This window comes from Orcinus orca, chromosome 1 (assembly GCF_937001465.1).
Source record: "Orcinus orca chromosome 1, mOrcOrc1.1, whole genome shotgun sequence".
NCBI classification, from domain to species: domain Eukaryota; kingdom Metazoa; phylum Chordata; class Mammalia; order Artiodactyla; family Delphinidae; genus Orcinus; species Orcinus orca.
In genome coordinates, this window is record NC_064559.1 from 134,067,290 (window position 1) to 134,090,985 (window position 23,696).

At 40.0% G+C, this 23,696-nt stretch overlaps 1 protein-coding gene across 3 annotated transcripts in view; it reads right to left on the reverse strand.

Moving 5' to 3' along the window:
• Positions 1-613: 613 nt before the first annotated feature.
• The window catches only part of LRRC8B (leucine rich repeat containing 8 VRAC subunit B), a 74,918-nt gene continuing 51,835 nt past the window's right edge, over positions 614-23,696 (reverse strand). For 2 of the 3 annotated variants that reach the window (XM_033432308.2, XM_033432305.2), the window contains 2 exons: positions 20,382-22,546; positions 4,834-6,414 (listed from right to left, as the gene is read on the reverse strand). In XM_033432308.2, coding sequence (XP_033288199.1) covers positions 6,121-6,414; positions 20,382-22,520 — 2,433 coding nt within the window. In that variant the 5' untranslated portion in view covers positions 22,521-22,546 and the 3' untranslated portion in view covers positions 4,834-6,120. The other variant, XM_004263003.3, reaches the window with a different exon arrangement.

Below are 23,696 nucleotides of genomic sequence, written 5' to 3' on the forward strand. Positions count from 1 at the left end.
AAATTGAATCTTTATTTTACACAAAAGTTATTTTAAAAACAGTAAAGTTTACCAAAACCTACTGAATCTCAGGCAGAGGGATTTACCACCAAAATGCAGATTTACATGGTAAACCTGAGGGCCAAAATCATTCAACTCAAAACAATCTCACATTTTCTAGTAATCCGTTATCAGAAGCGAAAACCAATTATGTACATGTTTCAGAACATGTGACAAAGACAACAAAAACAAATGCTAGCCTTCACTGTGAAGCTAACCAAAGAAAATGTCTCTACTCAGGTTTGGCCCATTATTTTGCTGAGAGTGAAACATTTGAAGAGTTTTTAAAATATTTAAGCATAAATATTTAGGTTTATATACAACACATATATACACAAACACATCCATTCTAATTCCATGCCCCTTTGTATTTTTTAAATTGCACCGTCTCTGTTAGAGATAATATATAACATGCAGGAGGCATTCCTAATTGTTTTTTCTCAGCAGCAGTGTTCTATACAAGTCAAATGCAAAATTTAAATATGAATTAATTTCAACCAGAAGCCAGCTCAACTCAGTACTTTGGCTCATATGTTCTATGTTAATGCTTTAGGGTTGACGAAATTGTTCATATAAAAAAAAAAAGTTGAAGAGAATGTAGTCCATTACCAAAGGTACTTAGTAGATAGTTCCCAGTGGATGTAGAAGTGATGGACCAGAAACAGGAAGAAACCAATTAAAAGGACTGCAGTTTTTTCACTGCTTCAGCTTTCATATCCAGCTGAAGATAAGAAATAATTATATCCAGGGCATTTTGCAACAGTTACTAGTTTAGGCCATTTCATGTATATAATGTCTTCATAATTCAAACCAGGATGCAAAATAACTCCTCCCCTCTCCCACCAGCCTTCCTCTTGTTTCCAGAAAGAAATAAACACAGATTCTGATGCAATATACAGTTCCTGAAAACAAAGTGGATTTACAGTTATATTCTCATGCTGCTGGTACAGATGAGGGATCATTGGATCAGCTCTAAACACTGCAGGGATGGGTCAAGTAGAACTATTCAATTAGGCATAATTACAGGCTCTGGCTTCCCCCCAAATAAATACATGCTCAAGTAGTATCGCAAGTTCTCTAGCACAAATATATTTTGTTACTATATAAATTTAAGGAGATGGGTGAGTGGAGAGGGAAAACAAAATACCTTATGTGGATGGGACAATGCTAAGAGAAAGTGACGATGGGAAGAGCATTTGATTGAAAATACAAGGAAATAAAGCTATAAATCCACAGAATAATTGTTTGATTATTTTAATGGTTTCTGAACCCATCAATATTATGCAATACTTTAATTCAACATACAAAATTTGAATCATGAGACACCTGAAGAACAGAAACAAATATTTTCACTATCAAACAATAATGTTATGCAGATAACTCACTGCAGCTCACCACAGCACACACGTTGGAGCTATGCCACAACAATGAGACCTTGAGGATCTCTATTTACCCTGTTTAACACAAACATTTGCTAAGTGACAGTGAAACATGGTGATATCAGAGGAACAATGAAGACTGAGGATGAAGAATGAAAACACCGTGTCTATGTGCCACACAGATATACCCTGATGTATGTTAGTGAAGGAACACCACACCTTACAAGGAATGCTCAAAACCACTTAGGTCGCTGACCAAGTTTGAGCATTTAGTTTTAACATTACAACTAAGAGAACAGAATACTCCATGATTACAAGTAAGGAATAAAAAAGAATTAATATCCTAGCATTAACCTACAACCTCTTACAACTTTGGAGAAATATTAAACATATCCAAAACTAATAAATTACATTTTGTATACATGGGGCGTGTGTGTGTCTGTGTGTGTGTGCAAGCTCATCATTGTGTATCTGTGTGTGTGTATGTAAATAAAATGAACCAATGCTAGCATACGCCTTCAACTTTGTTCTGAATAACATCCATATTTATTTTTTGGAAAATGCACTACACATTCTTGGAAATCAACTAAAGTCTTAAAATTATAATTGAATAAACTTAATTTTCTTCATTTAAAATCCTCTTCCAAATTGAATATCTGCTCCAACATTGCAGTAAAGGTGGCATCAAACATCACAATTTTGTGTGTTAAGTGGTGGTCTCAGCGTTCATGGCCTCAGTGCTACATCATTTCAAAAGTTACCTAAACACTGGAGTGTAGGATTGAAATAAAAAAGTAAACCTAAAAACTCTGGCATGAAGAACAACAGAGTTTGCATTAGTAACCAAACCCTAGTGTTTGGAAAGAAGCTTAAAAAACTCATTATTGATCCTGATAGTAACTTGCTTCCAGAAATTTAGAAGGGTGATAAGGAAGGTTTGGCTAGTGACTTCTGCAGGTGAACAGAACTGGTGACTAGCGGGGAGGAGTTGTAGTTTGTCAGGGGAATAGTAGCAAATCTGAAATTTGTTTTAAAAACTCTTCCTTATAGAAGGGGGTAAGATCTTTCATACACATTATGGCTAATTATATGGCCCAAAACATTTAAACATATTTCCATGTATCATATTTCCATGTATCATATTCATGTTCCAAACATAAGATAATCCTATCCAACACAATCCTATCGGTACACATGACAATTCTATTGTGCAACAGAGATGTGAAACATTAAAATGACAAAGAACTCAACATTCAAAAGATTGAAAATAACATAAAACCCTAGATATGGTCAGAACCTGTTTTCTGAAATCCTACAAGAAAGTTTCATCAGTTATGCCTGGCTCCCTGAGAACTTGAATGTTCTGACTAAAGGCAAGTTTTGGTAAGAATTGCATTTTTACACTGTTCTTTGTCATTCAGAATAAACAATAATGTTTTAGGCAGCCTTTGGTGTTTTCTATTTTTTATAGCTATTACTCAAATTTCATTTGATGTGAACAACTCTTTTCTCTGAATGTTAGTCCAGGGGTGTGTGGCAGGTGAGGGAAGCTACATTTTGCCATCATTTAGACTTTCATCTTTCTGGAAGGGACAAAGCAAGAAAAAACATACCATACAACACAATTCCATGTTTACAGTACTCTTTACCCATAGTGTTTTCCAGTTTTGTCTAGGTGCAGTTAATAGATTACTTCATAGTTACATCCAAAATGAGACAGCATCACAATGCCTAGACCCATTAGAGAAAAACACATTGAAAATGTACGTTTCCCCAAAATGAGTCAGTCGATTTTATTCATTTTACAATATGTATGATAATAAAAAGCCAAACACAAAGCTCTTTATAAAAAAGAGCAAAATGTATTCCAGAAAAGTTAGACAAAGGCATGAGATGAATTTCAGTTAACCAGATCTATTTCTTTGTGAGCTCTGAGAACTCATTTTAAGCACTGAATTTTAAGCTGAGTGTTTTACATTATAATCCTATCTAGAGATCATGCAGATGGAGAAGAAAGTATTTTGCTTAACTCTTACTTAATTTCTACAGAATGCTTTAAAATCAGTTTTAAAGATTCAAATCTGCACCTCTCCCCTCCATCACAGTTTTTGAAGTAATTAAGAATTGTACCCGTACAATAGCACAGCACTAGGGAAGAGAGAGGTAGATGATGTGGCCATCCTCTTACAAGGAAACCCCCCAAATATTTTAGGGCATGAAACACAAGGCTTTTGTTATCCAAAAGTAATTAGTTGCAGAGTACAAAAACATTTTGGAACAGAATGTGCACAAATATGAGAATCATACGCAGCCAAAACCAAGTATATTAATAGTAAATTCTTAAAGAAAAGGATGTGTTTCTCTGTACCTTACAAAAATTATTCTCACAGATTTTGAATCCAAGATTATACAATAAAAATATTTGTATGTTTTATATTTAATATAAAAATGATTAGCAAATAAAAAAGGCTTTGATGATATACAAGAAAAAATTTGAGTATACATTAATTTTTAGGATGCCCCGAGGGTGACATGTCCTAAGTACCCTGCTCCTGTTCTATGCAAAGGCCAAAGGCAGGCACTTTCTCAGGGTTCATCATTGTTGTTAAGAGAAAATCAGATGGAGGAAGACTCAAAACAAGCTGGGACAGGAAGTAAAAATTAAGCCAGAAGGAATTCTGCCTAGCACAATGTACCCTGCCTAAAAATATTTAAGACCATAAATCAAAGACAGTGCTCAGTGTACACATCAAGGGAATTTATGTTGATGAGTTTATGGTCTAGGTGATAAATATCAAAACAGGAAGTCAGTTAAAACAAGTATGCAAATAAGTAATACCTAATCTTCAAAAGATACAAACTGCAATGTAGAGATTCAATAATTTCTTGTCCCCATTCCACCCTCCAAGCGTACTTCTTATATTTCCATAAGTTAAAGATCAATTATTCACAAAACTTTAGTTCAGTGTTAATACTTTTTACCTGTTTAATTTAGGGATAGACACTGAGTTGCTTTAATAAGACATTTGGTTATAGTTAGTCATAATTATCCATTGTTCATCTTTATAACTTAGGTAAATTGAGTTCTCAGATAAAGCCCTGGAGTGTACTTTTAAAAATTATTTTCCTCTTTAGGTCAACATTTATCTAAGCATGTCTGCAAACGTTCTGTTACAGGGGGAGGAAGAGTATTGAGCAAATTCTCCTCAACAATCAGACAGCTCCGTTTGAGGGACTGACATCCTTCCAGTTCAGGAGGAAGTGTTTCCAGGTAATTACCAATGAGCTCCAGATGAGTAAGGTTCGACAGCTCACCCACGTGAGGGGACAAGCTCATCAGGCTATTTTTCCCCAAAAGTAAACACTGCAGTTTTTTGCACTGAAACAGCCCATCTGGTAGCATCTCAATCTGGAAAGGGAAAAAAAGAAGCCAGTAAAACTGTTTTTTGATGGCCTACCATAATACATCTATTTATCTATACCCCTACCTTTTCCCAAAAACATTTCTAGACATTTTACAGAGGTACATATAATAATGATGATACACTTGAAGTAGATGGGAAAGATAAAGGAAAAATACGGACATCCTGACATGGAGTCAGGATTGAGGCTACCTTGAACTTCTATAAACCCCTGCTGCATATGTGTGGGCAACAGATTTGGTTCTGAACATTCTAACAAGCAACTCTCAATTCTCAAAGGAAACCTAATCGGTTACATACTCATTGTCCCTGAGATAAAAAACACATCAGTGGGCTTCCCTGGTGGTGCAGTGGTTGAGAATCTGCCTGCCAATGCAGGGAACACGGGTTCAAGCCCTGGTATGGGAGAATCCCACATGCCGCGGAGCAACTGGGCCCGTGAGCCACAACTATTGAGCCTGCGCGTCTGGAGCCTGTGCTCCGCAACAAGAGAGGCCGCGATAATGAGTGGCCTGCGCACCGCGACGAAGAGTGGCCCCCACTTGCCACAACTAGAGAAAGCCCTCGCACAGAAACGAAGACCCAACACAGCAAAAATAAATAAATTATTTAATAAACTCCTACCCCCAACATCTAAAAAAAACAAAACAAAACAGTGACTGAGGAGAAGTGTAATTATTCTTGAGTCCTAGTCAGAAATCAGGGATCTCAAGAGTCCTCATAACGAGTTTACTGTGTGGGATAATGAGCTATACTCTCAAGAACATCCCGAGAACAGACACAAGGCTATTTTTTAGGGTTACACAGTAGAGACTGAAAACTTTATTCTGTTAAAAAAAAAAAAAAGCTGACAGGAGTAGAGACAAGAAGATATGACAGACAATCTACACAATCTATACAGGATATGACAATCTATAGATATAGATATACAATCTATAGATATACAATAGATATAGATACACAATCTATAGATATACAATCCATGCAAGATATGACAATCTATACATGCACATTTCATTCCCCTCTACATACACACTCACGAGTATTTACTCTTCTTCCTGCTCTCTGAGAGTTTCGATTAAGTCATACGGCACAGAGAAATCATTTAAAATACGATAAAGAGCCTGCAATTAGGTCAACTCCTACAACTGCTCAACTGAACTGCTCCCCTATTTGGTGGGAAGGTTGCACTGGAGTTTCTAATGGAGCCACAGTATGTATATGAAATAGGGTTTATTGGGGAAAGACACCCAGAGAAGGGCTGAGCACACTCAATGTCCTCAGCGCTCATCCTGCCACTGAGGGGCAAGTGCGCTCCAGGAAGAGGTGGATTGCATGCACCCCACCCTGTAACGTTCCCCATATTTATACAGGCCTGGACCAGGCATCTTTGCAACTATGAAACAATGTAGGCTCCTTTGTTCCAGAAGTGGCTTTGTTAGAAACAGGGATGAAAGGGGCGCTCCAGATTTCAATCTGTTCCTCTGATGGGCTAGTGTAGCCCCACTGAGCCAGTTCTCTGCTGGAACTTCCGGGGCCTTCCAGAACTGTCTCTTCAAAAGGATAAACATTCCCTATACAGCATAAAAAATTGGTCAAATTGCATTCAAAAATGCTCATTATGTTGGAAATTGCCTTCTCCTCCATCACCCACATATACTCTCAGTAATGGCTATCCTTGAAAATAAATCTAGTGATCACTGTTGCTAAGTAGGCCATGCATTATAGCTCATCATTCTACACCAAAATACTAGGTATAAGCAAAGGAAAATATCTACCCTTTTATTTCATTCCTTCTTAAGAATGCAGATGAAAAACCATAGATATGTCAATTTCAGTATAGAGATATGAGAGAGATGAGAGACAGAAGAAATGTAACCTCCTTCTGATTAGAGATTATCTGCAGCTCAAAAGTAGTGTCAGTGACGTACAAGTAGAGGGAATGATCAGTCCTGTGCAGTGTGCTCAGGGTTGAGAGTACCTGCTGGTGCGAAAGGAGTGACTTAGGCAAAGAGGCTGGGAAGAGGGAAGACTTGGCTCACCTGTATTCAGTGAATGCCCGCTGGGAGCCTCATTTTGTGCCAGGTTCCCAGCTAGGTGTTGGGGATAAAGTAGTGAGCAAGACAGATGGGTCTCTCAACCTTGGCATTGTTGACATTTGGGGTGGGATAATTCTTTTTGTGGGGCTGTCCTGTGCATTGTGGAATGTTTTAGCAGCATCCCTGGCCTCTACCTACTAGATGCCAGCGCCACTCCCCTCTCTAGTTGTGACGACTAAAAATGTCTCTTGACTAATGTCTTCCACAGCGTAAAACTGCCCCCATTTGAGAAGCACCGGTCTAAAGGGGGAGAGAAATATGAAACAATTATAGAAATCATTAGTCTACAACGGCTGCTAGGAAGAAGAGTGCCTTAACCAGGGCTGCATCAAGGAATCCCAATCTCCCTTCCTCATTCAGCTTCCAGGCCCCCAGCAGGTGCCTTGTTTGATTGTACTGATTTCCTACTGAATGAAGACCCTAAAGCCGTTGTCCTCATTCTCCTTCTGTCTGGCTGTCAACACTATCATGTCTCACCCATCTTCTTTCATCTCTCTCAATTTGTGATTTTAGCTTCTTCTCAGCCCCCAGAGTACAGGCGAGGGATTTCACCAGGCAATGAGAGCGAGCCTCTGGGGTTGGCCCCTCAGTTGTGTCGTAAAAGTGAGTTAAGGACTGTGGTTAGCAGCACACTTCCTGAGGGGGAAGTATCCGTCTCAGGGGCTTTCTCCCAGCATCATCACGCAGCTCAAGCACAGGGCCTTAACTCACGAGGCTGGGGAGCTGTGTTAGAGACTCAAGACTTTCTTTCAAGTCAGCAGTTTTATCTTGAAAAATCGACTTACAAATTTTGCCTGAGCCAATAAATTAAAAAAAAATGTTTAGATAGCATTTATTTATACTGAATTCATTTAGCATGCTCTTTCTTAAACCATATAATACATGAGCCAGAAAGGAAAAAAATTCCCCAGTGGACCACTGATTTCTTCTCAAAAATCAAAAGAAATGTTTACAGACTATCAGATGATAAACTATATAAACAGAATGGTTTTATAGAATAAACTGTATTACATATATTTAATAAACTATGAAATAAACTGAAAAAAAAACTCACTATGGTTACATTATCACTCTATATCCTAGAATTTTCTGGCAACCAAATACTTTCAACAAAATGTATTGAAACCCCCAGAACATCAAAGGAAGGATGGTTCTCATCCTATATTCATGGCTGACATTGATAATTAAATATTCCACTGTTTCTCAGAGGCTGGGACCTCATTTCAGAATTCTTTTCAGTGTCAGATTTCCTATTTTTCTGCCCATTGACACATGCTATCTCAGAACATGTCAACCTGAATCTATAAAATCCAATCATTTCAAGAAGCAAAGCTGAATACTTCCATATCTAAGTGGTAATATCAAAACCAACAAGGAGCACTGCTACATAAATGATCTGCAGAAGGAATTTCTACATTATTCACCTTCTGGCTAAAGTCTTTGAGTTGCATTAAATGCTGAAATGGAGAAACTGGAAGACCTAGGTGTAAATTGGAGTGGTTTTTAAGATTTGAGGGAGGTTATTAAATCCTCCCCCTTTCCTGTGCTTCTCCATCACATTCAACACCATCATAATCCAGTTACACTTTGGCACTGGATAGAGGTGGATGCTGCCTCTTCCTCTCCCATCATCTACACACACCACTCCTTCCCGTGGAACATCATGTGGACTGATGCATCTGAGCTGTAGGAGAAAGAGCACTAGAGCAGGAGTGGGAACATGGGTTCCATCCCAGATCCATCGCTGGGAAGCTTTGGACCTCAGTCAAATTGCTCTGAGCCTCAGTTTCAGTATCAGTAAAGTGAAAGCGGTGGACTAGAACAGAGATTGGCAAAGTTTTTCTCTAAAGGAGCGGAACAGTAAATATTTTAGGTTTTGCAGGGCAAGTGGCAAAACTGAAAATATTCTGTAGGTACTTACAATAACAAAAGAGAAAACATTTCATACATTTAAGTGATGTAATTAAAAATACAATAACACAATTGAGTACAATTTCTTTGTAATACAGGCCCACTAAGGAGAACAATGCAACTTATTCATGGACACTGAAATTTGAATTTCATATAATTTTCATATGTGATGAAATATTATTATTATTCTTTTGATTTTTTTCCCCAACCACTTAAAAATTTAAAAACCATTCTTAGGTCAGGCTGTGGGAGGATCTGGCTCCCAGGCTGTAGCTTGCTGACCTCAGGACCAATGACCCACAGTGTTCCTTTCAGATACAAGAGTCTCTTAATCTATCTATATTCCTACTTCTAAATCATAATGATTAAACCTTTCCACTGGGTTTTGTTTCTTGATTGTCCTCTCCCAACCCTTGTGTATGCTACAACCAGAGCCTCCTTTGAAGGTACTGATTCAGGCTAACTGGCACTTTCAGGCTCAAGCCTCACCTCAGCTACTATCCAGTGACTCAAACCTGAACTAGACTAGTAGAATTCAAGGCACTCTCCACCCTGACCCACCTTCTAAAGGCTCCATCTCTTATTACATCTGCCGATGCCTGTTGCAATCCTCTGGGCATGATCTCTATAGTCCTTTCACATTTCCCCAGTCAATGTTCTCAGGAACACTCTTCTCAAGAATTACCATGGAAAAGAACGCCTTGCTCAACTATGTGTGGCAAACGTTGCACACCGTATCTCCCTCTTGGAGAAGCACGATGCATGTTCATATGTTGACGTCTCTGAGGAATCCTGCAGCAAAAATATGCTCAAAAATGTTTAATGTTTTTTTGTGATAAAACTTATTACTATTCAGTGGAGTAAACTCTGGAGTGCCCTCTCAGTGAATGTCTGTCATTTGGGGGGCTGCCCCACATCTTCTATGTCCTGAGAATTCCCTACCTTATCTTGGTGGGACTCTTGGTGGGAAGCAGAGCCCACTTCCAACTAGAGGAACTGCAAACACAAGATCCTTGTGTTCCCAGATAACTTACAGCTCAAGTGTGAGCATTCTTAAGCTCTATCAGGTGCTCAGATGTGGGCCTTGTGTCACAAAGCAGCAGAAACCATGAAGAACCGATTTTGTGGGAGGGCAAGGGCCACAGAAGCAGCAGCATCGTTTTCAGGATAGCATTGGTGTGCAGTGCTGGTATGGTCAGTGTCAAGGTATCTTCCTCATTTGACTTTTGTACTATGATTTGGGCTGCATTTCTTTCGCTATCTAACTTTGTGCTTGATTGTTTTCCAAGCTTCATTCTTCAGCCTTTTCAGTGATGAGATACGTGACAGCCTTTCAATAAATGTCTTTTCTGCGTAACCCCAGAGTTAGTATTTGTGGCCTCCATCTATAAACCTGACACACTGCCCAAGTCTTTAAAAAAGAAGAGTCTTATATACACACTACCAAATGTAAAATAGATAGCTAGTGGGAAGCAGCCGCATAGCACAGAGAGATCAGCTCCGTGCTTTGTGACCCCCTAGAGGGGTGGGATAGGGAGGGTGGGAGGGAGGAAGACTCAAGAGGGAGGAGATATGGGGATATATGTATATGTATAGCTGATTCACTTTGTTATAAAGCAGAAACTAACACAGCACTGTAAAGCAATTATACTCCAATAAAGTTGTTTAAAAAAAAAAAAGAAGTCTTTAAAAACTGTTCTTTCAGGAATCTTTACCAACTTCCATTCCAAATGGAGGAATCAACTCACGTTTCTGAGTATATGCACATCTAAGTATTTATGCAGCAGGTTTGATGTTTTATTTTCTAATTTTTATACATATTTTGGTCTACTTCATAGACTCATGAGAACCTTAAGGTTTCAAGAAGGAACCTTGAAATTAGTTAAATCCCTATATGAAACACGAATCCTTAAATCCCTTTAACAATATTCCTACCAAGTGGTTGACAATTTATATCTGGACAGTTTTATTAATAAGAAAATCACTTCTCCCTTCTCAAATGTTCATTCAGTCTTTGGACAGCTTTCTGGGGAAAGATGAGAAATCTCCTGCTTGTCCAAGCTCTAACACTTACAGCTACTCCCAATAAGCTTTCTTTCCTATGTAAGGTCTTCCAAATATTCGAAGACCAATATTGTGGACTATTCTCTCTCCCTTCCCTCCCCAGTACTTCCTATAATTAGGATACACTATACCATCAGAGAGGAACGTTTCATCTGTCTGGTCACTGTCTTCTGAGTTCCAGTTTCTCCACATCCTTAGCAGGTAAGTCTCTTCATAGCTCTGATGAAGTGATCCTAACCCATTCAAAGGTGTCACAGTCATCGTTATGGCCTGGAGGGCGCTCCACAACTGCTGGCTAGCCCACTTCTGAGACAACACAGCCAAAGACACCGTTGTACTTTGGCCATAAACTTTCTTCAGCATAAGACTTTTCATATGCTACAAAGTACCCTTCAAGACAAAATGTGTCTGATACTAACACCTAGTCTCCCTTTTAGCCACAATCAAGAAGTCAGTAAACTTGGTGTCAAAGGTACCGATGATCTTAAAGTTAACATTGAACTACAGAAAGCCGTTAACCTGCTTATACATTTAGATAATTCACGGCCCGCTGACAATTTAACCAGCCACGACTTTCAAAAATGTATGGAATGGTCAGGAGGAGCTTCAAGATGGCGGAAGAGTAAGACGCGGAGATCGCCTTCCTCCCCACACATACATCAGAAATACATCTACACGTGGAACAACTCCTACAGAACACCTACTGAACGCTGGCAGAAGACCTCAGACTTCCCAAAAGGCAAGAAACTCCCCACGTACCTGGGTAGGGCAAAAGAAAAAAGGATAAACAGAGACAAAAAAATAGGGATGGGACCTGTGCCAGTGGGAGGAAGCTGTGAAGGAGGAAGGGTTTCCACACACTAGAAGCCCCTTCGCGGGCGGAGACTGTGGGTGGCAGAGGGGGAAAGCTTCGGGGCCGCAGAGGAGAGCGCAGCCACAGGGGTGCAGAGGGCAAAGCGGAGAGATTCCCGCACAGAGGATCTGTGCCAACCGGCACTCACCAGCCCGAGAGGCTTGTCTGCTCACCCGCCGGGCGGGCGGGGCTGGGAGCTGAGGCTCTGGCTTCGGTCGGAGCGCCGAGAGAGGACTGGGGTTGGCGGCGTGAACACAGCCTGCAGGGCGTTAGTGCACCGTGGCTAGCCGGGAGGGAGTCCGGGGAAAAGTCTGGACCTGCTGAGAGCTCCAGAGACGGGCACGAGCCACGGCTATCAGCGCAGACCCCAGAGATGGGCATGAGACGCTAAGGCTGCTGCGGTCGCCACTAAGAAGCCTGTGTGCGAGCACAGGTCACTATCCACACCCCCCTTCCGGGGAGCCTGTGCAGCCCGTCACTGCCAGGATCCTGTGATCCAGGGACAACTTCCCCGGGAGAACGCACAGCACGCCTCAGGCTGGTGCAACGTCACAGTGGCCTCTGCCACCGCAGGCTCGCCCCGCATCCGTACCCCTCCCTCCCCCCCGGCCTGAGTGAGCCAGAGCCCCCAAATCAGCTGCTACTTTAACCCCGTTCTGTCTGAGTGAAGAACAGACACCCTCAGGTGACCTACATGAAGAAGCTGGTCCAAATCCAAAGCTGAGCCCCAGGAGCTGTGTGAACAAAAAAGAGAAAGGGAAATCTCTCCCGGCAGCCTCAGAAGCAGCGGATTAAATCTCCACAATTAACTTCATGTACCCTGCATCTGTGGAATACCGGATGAGACAATGAATCATCCCAAATTGAGGAGGTGGACTTTGGGAGCAATATGTATACATATATATATTTTTTTTTTTTCCCCTTTTTGTGAGTGTATATGTATATGCTTCTGTGTGTGATTTTGTCTGTATAGCTTTGCTTTTACCATTTGTCCTAGGGTTCTGTCTGTCCGTTTTTTTTTTAGTATATATATTTTTTTCTGCGGTACACGGGCCTCTCACTGTTGTGGCCTCTCTCCCGTTGCAGAGCACAGGCTCTGGACGCACAGGCTCAGCGGCCATGGCTCACGGGCGTAGCCGCTGCATGGCATGTGGGATCTTCCCAGACCGGGGCACGAACCCATGTCCCCTGGATTGGCAGGAGGACTCTCAACCAGTGCGCCACCAGGGAAGCCCTTTAGTATAGTTTTTAGTGCTTATTATCCTTGGTGGATTTGTTTTTTGGTTTGGTTGCTCTCTTCTTTCTTTCTTTTTTTTTTTTTGATTACTTAAAATTTTTTTATTATTATTTTTATTTTAATAACTTTATTTTATCTTCTTCTTTCTTTCTTTCCTTCTTCTTTTTCCTCCCTTTTTCCTGAGCCGTGTGGATGACAGGCTCTTGGAGGTCCAGCCAGGAGTCAGGGCTGTGCCTCTGAGGTGGGAGAGCCAAGTTTAGGACATTGGTCCACAAGAGACCTCTTATTAGCTCCACGTAATATCAAACGGGGAAAATCTCCCAGAGATCTCCATCTCAACGCCAAGACCCAGCTCCGCTCAACGACCAGCAAGTTCCAGTGCTGGACACCTTATGCCAAACGACTAGCAAGACAGGAACACAACCCCACCCGTTAGCAGAGAGGCTGCCTAAAATCATAATACAGTCACAGACACCCCAAAACACACCACTGGACATGGACCCGCCCACCAGAAAGACAAGATCCAGCCTCATCCACTAGAACACAGGCACTAGTCCCCTCCCCAAGGAAGCCTACACAACCCACTGAAACACCTTAGTCACTGGGGGCAGACACCAAAAACAATGGGAACTACGAACCTGCAGCCTGCGAAAAGGAGACCCCAAACACAGTAAGTTAAGCAAAATGAGAAGACAGAGAAACACACAGCAGATAAAGGAGCAAAAAAACCCACCAGACCTAACAAATGAAGAGGAAATAGACAGTCTACCTGAAAAAGAATTCAGAATAATGATAGTAAAGATGATCCAAAATCTTGGAAATAGAATGGAGAAAATACAAAAAAAAGTTTAACAAGGACCTAGAAGAACTAAAGAGCCAATAAACAATGATGAACAACACAATAAATAAAATTAAAAATTCTCTAGAAGGGATCAATAGCAGAATAACTGAGGCAGAAAAACAGGTAAGTGACCAGGAAGATAAAATAGTGGAAATAACTACTACAGAGCAGAATAAAGAAAGAAGAATGAAAAGAATCGAGGACAGTCTCAGGGACCTCTGGGACAACATTAAACGCACCAACATTCGAATTATAGGGGTCCCAGAAGAAGAAGAGAAAAAGAAAGGGACTGAGAAAATATTTGAAGAGATTATAGTTGAAAACTTCCCTAATATGAGAAAGGAAATAGTTAATCAAGTCCAGGAAGCACAGAGAGTCCCATAGAGGATAAATCCAATGAGAAACATGCCAAGACACATATTAATAAAACTATCAAAAATTAAATACAAGGAAAAAATATTAAAAGCAGCAAGGGAAAAACAACAAATAACATACAAGGGAATCGCCATAAGGTTAACAGCTGACCTTTCAGCAGAAACTCTGCAAGCCAGAAGGGAGTGGCAGGACATATTTAAAGTGATGAAGGGGAAAAACCTACAACCAAGATTACTCTACCCAGCAAGGATCTCATTCAGATTTGGCGGAGAAATTAAAACCATTACAGACAAGCAAAAGCTAAGAGAATTCAGCACCACCAAACCAGCTTTACAACAAATGCTAAAGGAACTTCTCTAGGCAGGAAACACAAGAGAAGGAAAAGACCTACAATAACAAACCCAAAACAATTAAGACAATGGTAATATGAACATACATATCAATAATTACCTTAAATGTAAATGGATTAAATGCTCCAACCAAAAGACACAGACTGGCTGAATGGATAAAAAACAAGACCTGTATACATGCTGTCTAAAGAAACCCACTTCAGACCTAGGGACACATACAGACTGAAAGTGAGGGTACAGAAAAAGATATTCCATGCAAATGAAAGTCAAAAGAAAGCTGGAGCAGCAATTCTCATATCAGACAAAATAGACTTTGAAACAAAGACTATTACAAGAGACAAAAAAGGACACTACATAATGATCAAGGGATCAATCCAAGAAGATATATAGCAATTGTAAATATTTATGTACCCAACATAGAAGCACCTCAATACATAAGGCAAATGCAGCCATAAAAGGGGAGATTGACAGTAACACAATCATAGTAGGGGATTTTAACACCCCACTTTCACCAATGGACAGATCATACAAAATGAAAATAAATAAGGAAACACAAGCTTTAAATGATACATTAAACAAGATGGACTTAATTGATATTTATAGGACATTCCATCCAAAACAACAGAATACACTTTCTTCTCAAGTGCTCATGGAACATTCTGCAGGATAGATCATATCTTGGGTCACAAATCAAGCCTTGGTAAATTTAAGAAAATTGAAATCGTATCAAGTATCTTTTCAGACCACAACGCTATGAGACTAGATATCAATTACAGGAAAAAATCTGTAAAAAATACAAACACATGGAGGATAAACAATACACTACTTAATAACCAAGAGATCACTGAAGAATTCAAAGAGAAAATCAAAAAATACCTAGAAACAAATGACAATGAAAACATGACGACCCAAAACCTACGGGACGCAGCAAAAGCAGTTCTAAGAGGGAAGTTTATAGCAATACAATCCTACCTTAAGAAACAAAAAAAATCTCAAATAAACAACGTAACCTTACACGTAAAGCAATCATAGAAAGAAGAACAAAAAACCCCCCAAGTTAGCAGAAGGAAAGAAATCATAAAGATCAGATCAGAAATAAATGAAAAAGAAATGAAGGAAACTATAGCAAAGATAAATAAAACTAAAAGCTGGTTCTTTGAGAAGATAAACAAAACTGATAAACCATTAGCCAGACTCATCAAGAAAAAAAGGGAGAAGACTCAAATCAATAGAATTAGAAATGAAAAAGAAGTAACAACTGACACTGCAGAAATACAAAGGATCATGAGAGATTACTACAAGCAACTATACGCCAATAAAATGGATAACCTGGAAGAAATGGATAAATCCTTAGAAATGCACAACCTTCTCAGACTGAACCAGGAAGAAATAGAAAATATGAACAGACCAATCAAAAGCACTGAAATTGAAACTGTGATTAAAAATCTTCCAACAAACAAAAGCCAAGGACCAGATGGATTCAGAGGCAAATTCTATGAAACATTTAGAGAAGAGCTAACACCTATCCTTCTCAAACTCTTCCAAAATATAGCAGAGGGAGGAACACTCCCAAACTCATTCTACGAGGCCACCATCACCCTGATACCAAAATCAGACAAAGATGTCACAAAGAAAGAAAACTACAGGCCAATATCACTGATGAACATAGATGCAAAAATCCTCAAAAAAATACTAGCAAAAAGAATCCAACAGCACATTAAAAGGATCATAAACCATGATCAAGTGGGGTTTATCCCAGGAATGCAAGGATTCTTCAATATACACAAATCAATCAGTGTGATACACCATATTAACAAAGTGAAGGAGAAAAACCATATGATCATCTCAATAGATGCAGAGAAAGCTTTTGACAAAATTCAACACCCATTTGTGATAAAAAGCCTCTAGAAAGTAGGCACTGAGGGAACTTACCTCAACATAATAAAGGCCATATATGACAAACCCACAGCCAACATCGTCTTCAATGGTGAAAAACTGAAACCATTTCCATTAAGATCAGGAACAAGAAAAGGTTGTCCACTGTCACCACTATTATTCAACATAGTTTTGGAAGTTTTAGCCACAGCAATCAGAGAAGAAAAAGAAATAAAAGGAATCCAAATCGGAAAAGAAGAAGTAAAGCTGTCACTGTTTGCAGATGACATGATACTATACATAGAGAATCCTAAAGATGCTACCAGAAAACTACTAGAGCTAATCAACGAATTTGGTAAAGTAGCAGGATACAAAATTAATGCACGGAAATCTCTTGTATTCCAATACATTATTGATGAAGAACCTGAAAGAGAAATTAAGGAAACACTCCCATTTACCACTACAACAAAAAGAATAAAATACCTAGGAATAAACCTACCTAAGGAGACAAACTACATGTATACAGAAAACTATAAGACCCTGATGAAAGAAATTAAAGACGACACAAACAGATGGAGAGATATACCACGTTCTTGGATTGGAAGAATCAACATTGTGAAAATGACTATACTACCCAAAGCAATCTACAGATTCCATGCAATCCCTATCAAACTACCAATGGCGTTTTTCACAGAACTAGAACAAAAAATTTCAAAATTCGTATGGAAACACAAAAGACCCCGAATAGCCAAAGCAATCTTGAGAAAGAAAAATGGAGCTGGAGGAATCAGGCTCCTGGACTTCAGACTATACTACAAAGCTACAGTAATCAAGATAGTATGGTACTGGCACAAAAACAGAAATATAGATCAATGGAACAGGATAGAAAGCCCAGAGATTAACCCACGCACATATGGTTACCTTATATTTGATAAAGGAGGCTAGAATATACAATGGAGAAAAGACAGCCTCTTCACTAAGTGGTGCTGGGAAAACTGGACAGCTACATGTATAAGAATGAAATTAGAACATTCCCTAACACCATACACAAAAATAAACTCAAAATGGATTAAAGACCTAAGGGTAAGGCCAGACACTATCAAACTTTTAGAGGAAAACAGGCAGAACACTCTATGACATAAATCACAGCAATATCCTTTTTGACCCACCTCCTAGAGAAATGAAAATAAAAACAAAAATAAACAAATGGGAGCTAATGAAACTTAAAAGTTTGCATAGCAAAGGAAACCATCACCAAGTCGAAAAGACAACGCTCGGAATGGGAGAAAATATTTGCAAATGAAGCAACTGACAAAGTATTAACCTCCAAAATTTACGAGCAGCTCATGCAACTCAATATCAAAAAAACAAACAACCAAATCCAAAAATGGGCAGAAGGTCTTAATAGACATTTCTCCAAAGAAGATAAACAGATTGCCAAGAAACACATGAAAGGATGCTCAAAATCACTAATCATTAGAGAAACGCAAATCAAAACTATGAGGTACCACCTCACACCAGTCAGAATGGCTATCATCAAAAAATCTACAAACAATAAATGCTGAAGTGGGTGTGGAGGAAAAGGAACCCTCTTGCACTGTTGGTGGGAATGTAAATTGATACAGACACTATGGAGAACAGTATGGAGGTTCCTTAAAAAACTAAAAATAGAACTACGATACGACCCAGCAATCCCACTACTGGGGCATATGCCCTGAGAAAACCGAAATTCAAAAAGAGTCATGTACCAAAATGTTCATTGCAGCTCTATTTACAATAGCCAGGACATGGAAGCAACCTAAGTGTCCATCGACAGATGAATGGATAAAGAAGATGTGGCACATATATACAATGGAATATCACTCAGCCATAAAAAAAATGAAATTGAGTTATTTGTAGTGAGGTGGGTGGACGTAGAATGTGTCATACAGAGTGAAGTAAGTCAGAAAGAGAAAAATAAATACCATATGCTCACACATATATATGGAATCTAAAAAAAAAAAAAAAAAGGTTCTGACGAACCTAGGGGCAGGACAGGAATAAAGACACAGATGTAGAGAATGGACTTGAGGACTCGGAGTGGGAAGGGTAAGCTGGGACGAAGTGCGAGAGTGGCATGGACATATATACACTACCCAATGTAAAATAGATAGCTAGTGGGAAGCAGCCGCATAGCACAGGGAAATCAGCTGGGTGCTCTGTGACCAACCAACTAGAGGGGTGGGATAGGGAGGGTGGGAGGGAGGGAGACGCAAGAGGGAGGAGATATGGGGATATATGTATATGTATAACTGATTCACTTTGTTATAAAAAAAGAATGGGTTGTTCCCTCATGGAGTAACCCTAAGCAGCAGAACTGAAGGGTCTTGGGGTATTATTCTTCCTACATATATTCAGAGATTGCTTAATAAAAGCGTGTTAATCTGTTCACACTGGAAGAAAAAAAAAATTATGGAGTGATTTAACTGTACAGCAACTTGGTGAAAGCAATGCCTTTCAAAGCATTATTTATACTTTTTATTAAAGGTTTAACAACAGAAAAAGTATAACCAAAATACTAATATTAATCAACTGCATAATTAAACAACACTTATGATAAATCTCTAGACCTGTAGTTTTCAAAGTATGGTCACCAGAGCAGCAGCACCAACTTCACCTGAGATTTTTAGAACTGCAAACTGCAGACCTACTTACTGAATCAGAACTGTGGAGTGGGGCTCAGCAATCTGTTTTAACAGGCCCTTCAGGTAACGCTGATGTAAACTGCTAATCTAGATCAACCTTAAAGGAGTTTTAAAACCTCATAATCCTTTAAGACATGAAGATGTTTTGTTTATTGTATAATGGGTTCTATCCTTTTACATATGAGTAAAATCATAGAATTCTAAAAGTCAGTATGAATTGTGCCTCATTCCCCACCTCTCTGGTATTTTTCCAACAATCCATGGTTTCTGAAAATACTGTCTGGTGATTAACATGTTTACTAGCCAACACCATGCTGGTAGTTATATTTAGCATGAAATATGAATTATAAAAAGTCCAGGAGATAGTACCTTTTTGGGTAGAGCAGAAGAAAACAGTTCCCATTTTTAACTAGAGGAGGATCACTTTCATCTTTTGGCAGACCTGATTTCTGACAGGTTTTTTTTCCTTCTTCCCATATGGATATTACCGTCATTCTCTTGCCCTTTCAGCCAGCATGATTTTTTGTCTTTTTCCTCCTCCTTCACATTTTAACCTAGGAAACTGCTCATTTATTTTGTTTTTTCTTGTTTCAGCAAAGTTAACTTTTCCTTAACTTGGCTTTACTGTTGCAAATTATGGTTCATTTTTAAAGCACAGATGCTGGAAAAAGCTTCTAAGGAGCCCTAGTGTTGCATTATAGAACCAGGCCTTTCATTTTGAATTGTCTTTCTAGACATGCATGGACATTTCAAGTCTTTCTTACTGTATCACAAAAAAGACTTATGAATAATTCATGATCACAGTATTTTTAACAAAAAGTTCTCCTATGACAGATTTGGAAAGCTGAAAAGTTTTATGAAACTTTCTAAATACTTAAGACTTTTCCAAAATGAAAGCAAGCCCTGCCATAACTAATTAATTAGTTTAAAACACTTCAATTGTAACGTTTATGTAAAACGCAGAGAAAGAGGATAAAGAGAACACTTGTTGAGTACCTACTATGTGCCACGAACTGTGCCAAATGTTTATATATTTTTTCATAAAATCTCCATGACAACTTGTAAATTAGATGAAAAACTGATGCTCAGTGTTTTGATAATTGGTCCATGGTCACGTGTCTAGAAGTGGTAGTCAGGCCGAGCTCAGGATGCTTAGTATGACTTAAAGTCCATTATCTTTAACTACATCACACACTGCAACAGCAGATGCTCAAATGACTGGCCAAATAAAGGGCAAAATGGATTTACTTACATTGTTGTTGGTCACAGCAAAGTACTGCAAGTTACTCAGATACTGGATTTCTTCTGGAATGAAGGTCAGGTGGTTATAGCTTAGATCCAAATAATGTAGTTTGGTGCATAGGAAAAGCTGCAGGGGCAGATTCTCAATGTTATTATGGTCCAAAGAGAGTTGCTCTAGATTAGATAATGCCCCAATCTGGGCCGGAATATAAGCTATGTTATTGTGCCACAACTTTAAGCAGGAAAGATTCTGGAGATGCTGAAAGCTAATGATCTCTTCCACAGTTTTAAGGTTATTTTCTTTGAGGTTTAACTCATGCAAATTGTTCAGACTGAAAATGGAGTGCGGAATGCGTTCCAGGTCGCAGCTGATCAGCTCCAGGCTTTTCAGTTTGACCATCTTTTTCAAGTTGTTCAATACAACCAGCTTGCTCCCCTCGTTATCGAGGGACAACTTCTGCAGCGAAGGCAGGAGGTCTGTAATGACTTGTGGGATCCGGGAGATGCTGCTCTTCAAGTAGAGGGTCCTCAGGTTTTTCAAGTCCTGAAAGCCCTCCAACTGCATGGTACTCACCTGCTCAGGTAGAACACAGCCTGACAGGTAAAGCTCCTTGAGATTCTTCAGATGAAATACCCAGCGTGGAATTTTCCCCATTTCAGTAAATTTCAGGCGGAGGATTTTTAAATTCTCCTCTAGAAAGGCCAGGGCAGGATGGTCGACCACCAGAGACGAATGGTACACGTGGAGCTCCTTGAGGTTGACCAGCTGCGAGACCGCAGAAGGCAGCTTGACCTCAGGGATCAGCTCCAGGCTTAGCACTTCAATTTCTGTCAGCTCAAAGACATTGTCTGGAAGACCGTTTAGCATGAAAAGATGCAGTTCTATCTTGTCCTGGGAATTTTTCACAAGCTTGCTTTTCAGTTTCTCGACCGTCCATTCGTTGTTGAGGTTGATCTGTTTCAGTTTGTTCTCACTGACCTCCGACAGGAATATGGAGAAGCGTTTGGAGTAAAGAGGATCGTACTGATCAGCCAGATGCAGAATGAAGGCGAAGTCATTCTTGACATCCGGGATGTCACTGTAGTTGCTTTTTTCTCTCAGCGCCTCAAAAGAATATTGCTTCAGAGAACTCCGCAGCATCCACCACAAGCTGTAGGAGGAGGTAAGACCATAAAGTATAACCAAGATGACATAAAATGAAGCCAGGACCTTAAATATTTCTGCCAAGGAGTAGACACACTGGTAGCGCTTATATCCAGTAAAAGCCTGCACATCCACTGAACAGTCAATTTCAAGAGTAATGTAGGTTAAAAAATACGGAACGTAAGTTATGATGAGGACAAACAAAATGACTTTGACTATTATCTGCTTCAGATACACTCTATAAATGATATCCTTCTGTTCCACGTGCATGCGGAACCTTTTCACTTTTTCAAAGATGGCTTTGGCCTGTTCGCCCTCCTTCTTGTCCAGGACGCTAGAAGTTGGGCTTTCTATGCCAGCTGACTCTAAGCCAGGCTGCGGGTAGGGCAATGACTGCTTGTTGGAATCAACCTCAGCTGAGCACCCTGAGGAAGAAAGCAAAGCCTTGGACTTGGAGAGTGTCAGGGGCCTCACTGACTGCTCAGCCACCGTCTCTGACAGGGCACGGGTGGTCCACGGAGAATCGAAGCACTTGTGAAGGATGGCCACAAAATGCTCGAGCCTGGAACTGGTACTGGGGTAGTGCAGCCAAAAGTTGCTGCAGGCTGCGAAGATGAGCGTGTGCAAGAGCACCAGGTAGGGAAAGAACTTTGCGAACCAGTGGAGCTGCTTCTCATAACAGACGGCGTCGATGTAGGAGTACTGCTGTCGGTGGAGGTCGTTCTGGATTCTGAGGGGGAGCGGAAGCGGCGTCCCGGGATCGGAAGACGTGTTCACGCTGGCTTTCAGGATGTCCCAAGGCACGGCGCAGTGATTGTCGAATTCCACCTTACACGGAAGACAGCACAGAACCCTGCTCTGTGTGAGCTGGAGGGCTCCAGCCAGCACGGCCACCAGCAGCATGATCAGGGTGATGTAATACCAAAAGACGTCCCACCACGGTTTTAGGATGTGATAAGACGACTGGGCGTCTGCTAAACATTTTAGCTCTGTTAGTGTAATCATGACTTTCCCTTGTAGGAGGACAGAAACTGGAGGAGGAAAATAAAAGAAAAACCACTGAAGCAAGTACCCCAAATAAGCTTAAACTCTAAGGCTTGTACATAACCAAGTAGGATTTAACTCAGGGGCAAAACCTGGGAAGCAGGGCTGATGATCAAAAGGTATCAAAGTTTCCTGGTTTCATTCAAAACCTTAGGCTATGCCAACTGAGCACTGTAAAGTCCCTTAGATGAGAGACCATTTGGTGACAGCCAGATTGGATCTGTAAAGGTATTTATTTGGTGCAGGACGTGAAGCAACTATCTAGTTTCCTCCTGCATCTTCACTTCATGCTAAGCTACTAAAAACCAGAAGCCGAATTTTCTTCAATCAACATTAGGAAAACTTGTTCTTATGCTACTAATTTCTAACAGCCACATGTTGTACCTTCCAAATGGTCTGAATAAGCTCTCTTTCACATTCCACTCCCCAGTCTGGAGCATCGGGTACAACCTAAAAGAGTTGTGTTTCAACCATGACAAGGAACTTCCTTTGAGCAAGCACTGCTTTATAAAATTATCCCTTAGGATTAGAGGGATGTACCAATTCTATTTTCAGAACAAACTGTGATTTAATACATTATCTCCTTTCCCCCCAAGCTCTTGCTTTGTAACTTACGTTTGCATCCAACTTAGAATATTTAAAAGCTGGCACAAAATGGTAATGGCTTAAAAAATGGATGGGGAAGGAAGCCCCAGTTACAACACTGTGGAAGGGACTCTCTCTCATGTTTAATGTTTTAATGGCAAAGTACTAATAGTATAAATGATTAAGGGCACATGCTATTATTATTTTTGCCTTCAGAAAAACAAGGTGGATTTTGCATTTTCATATTGAAAGTATTCAGACAATGCTCTTTACAGAAATGATTTATGTAGTATTCAGCCTTACCTAAATCGTTTAAAAAATTGTTAACTAGTAAAATCCAGACCACCTATAAGACGGCACAGAGTAAGACAGATAAAAGGAAATATTTGGATTTATAACAATTCTGGTTAAAAAAAATCACAGTAGCATCTTTGCTGGTGGTTCAGCTGCAACCTTCATCCATGGACTTCTCTTACACTTTTTTGAGTCTTAAGTCTTATCTTTCCTGGGTCTGAGTTTCTCTTTCTAGATACCCTAGTACTGGTAGCACCC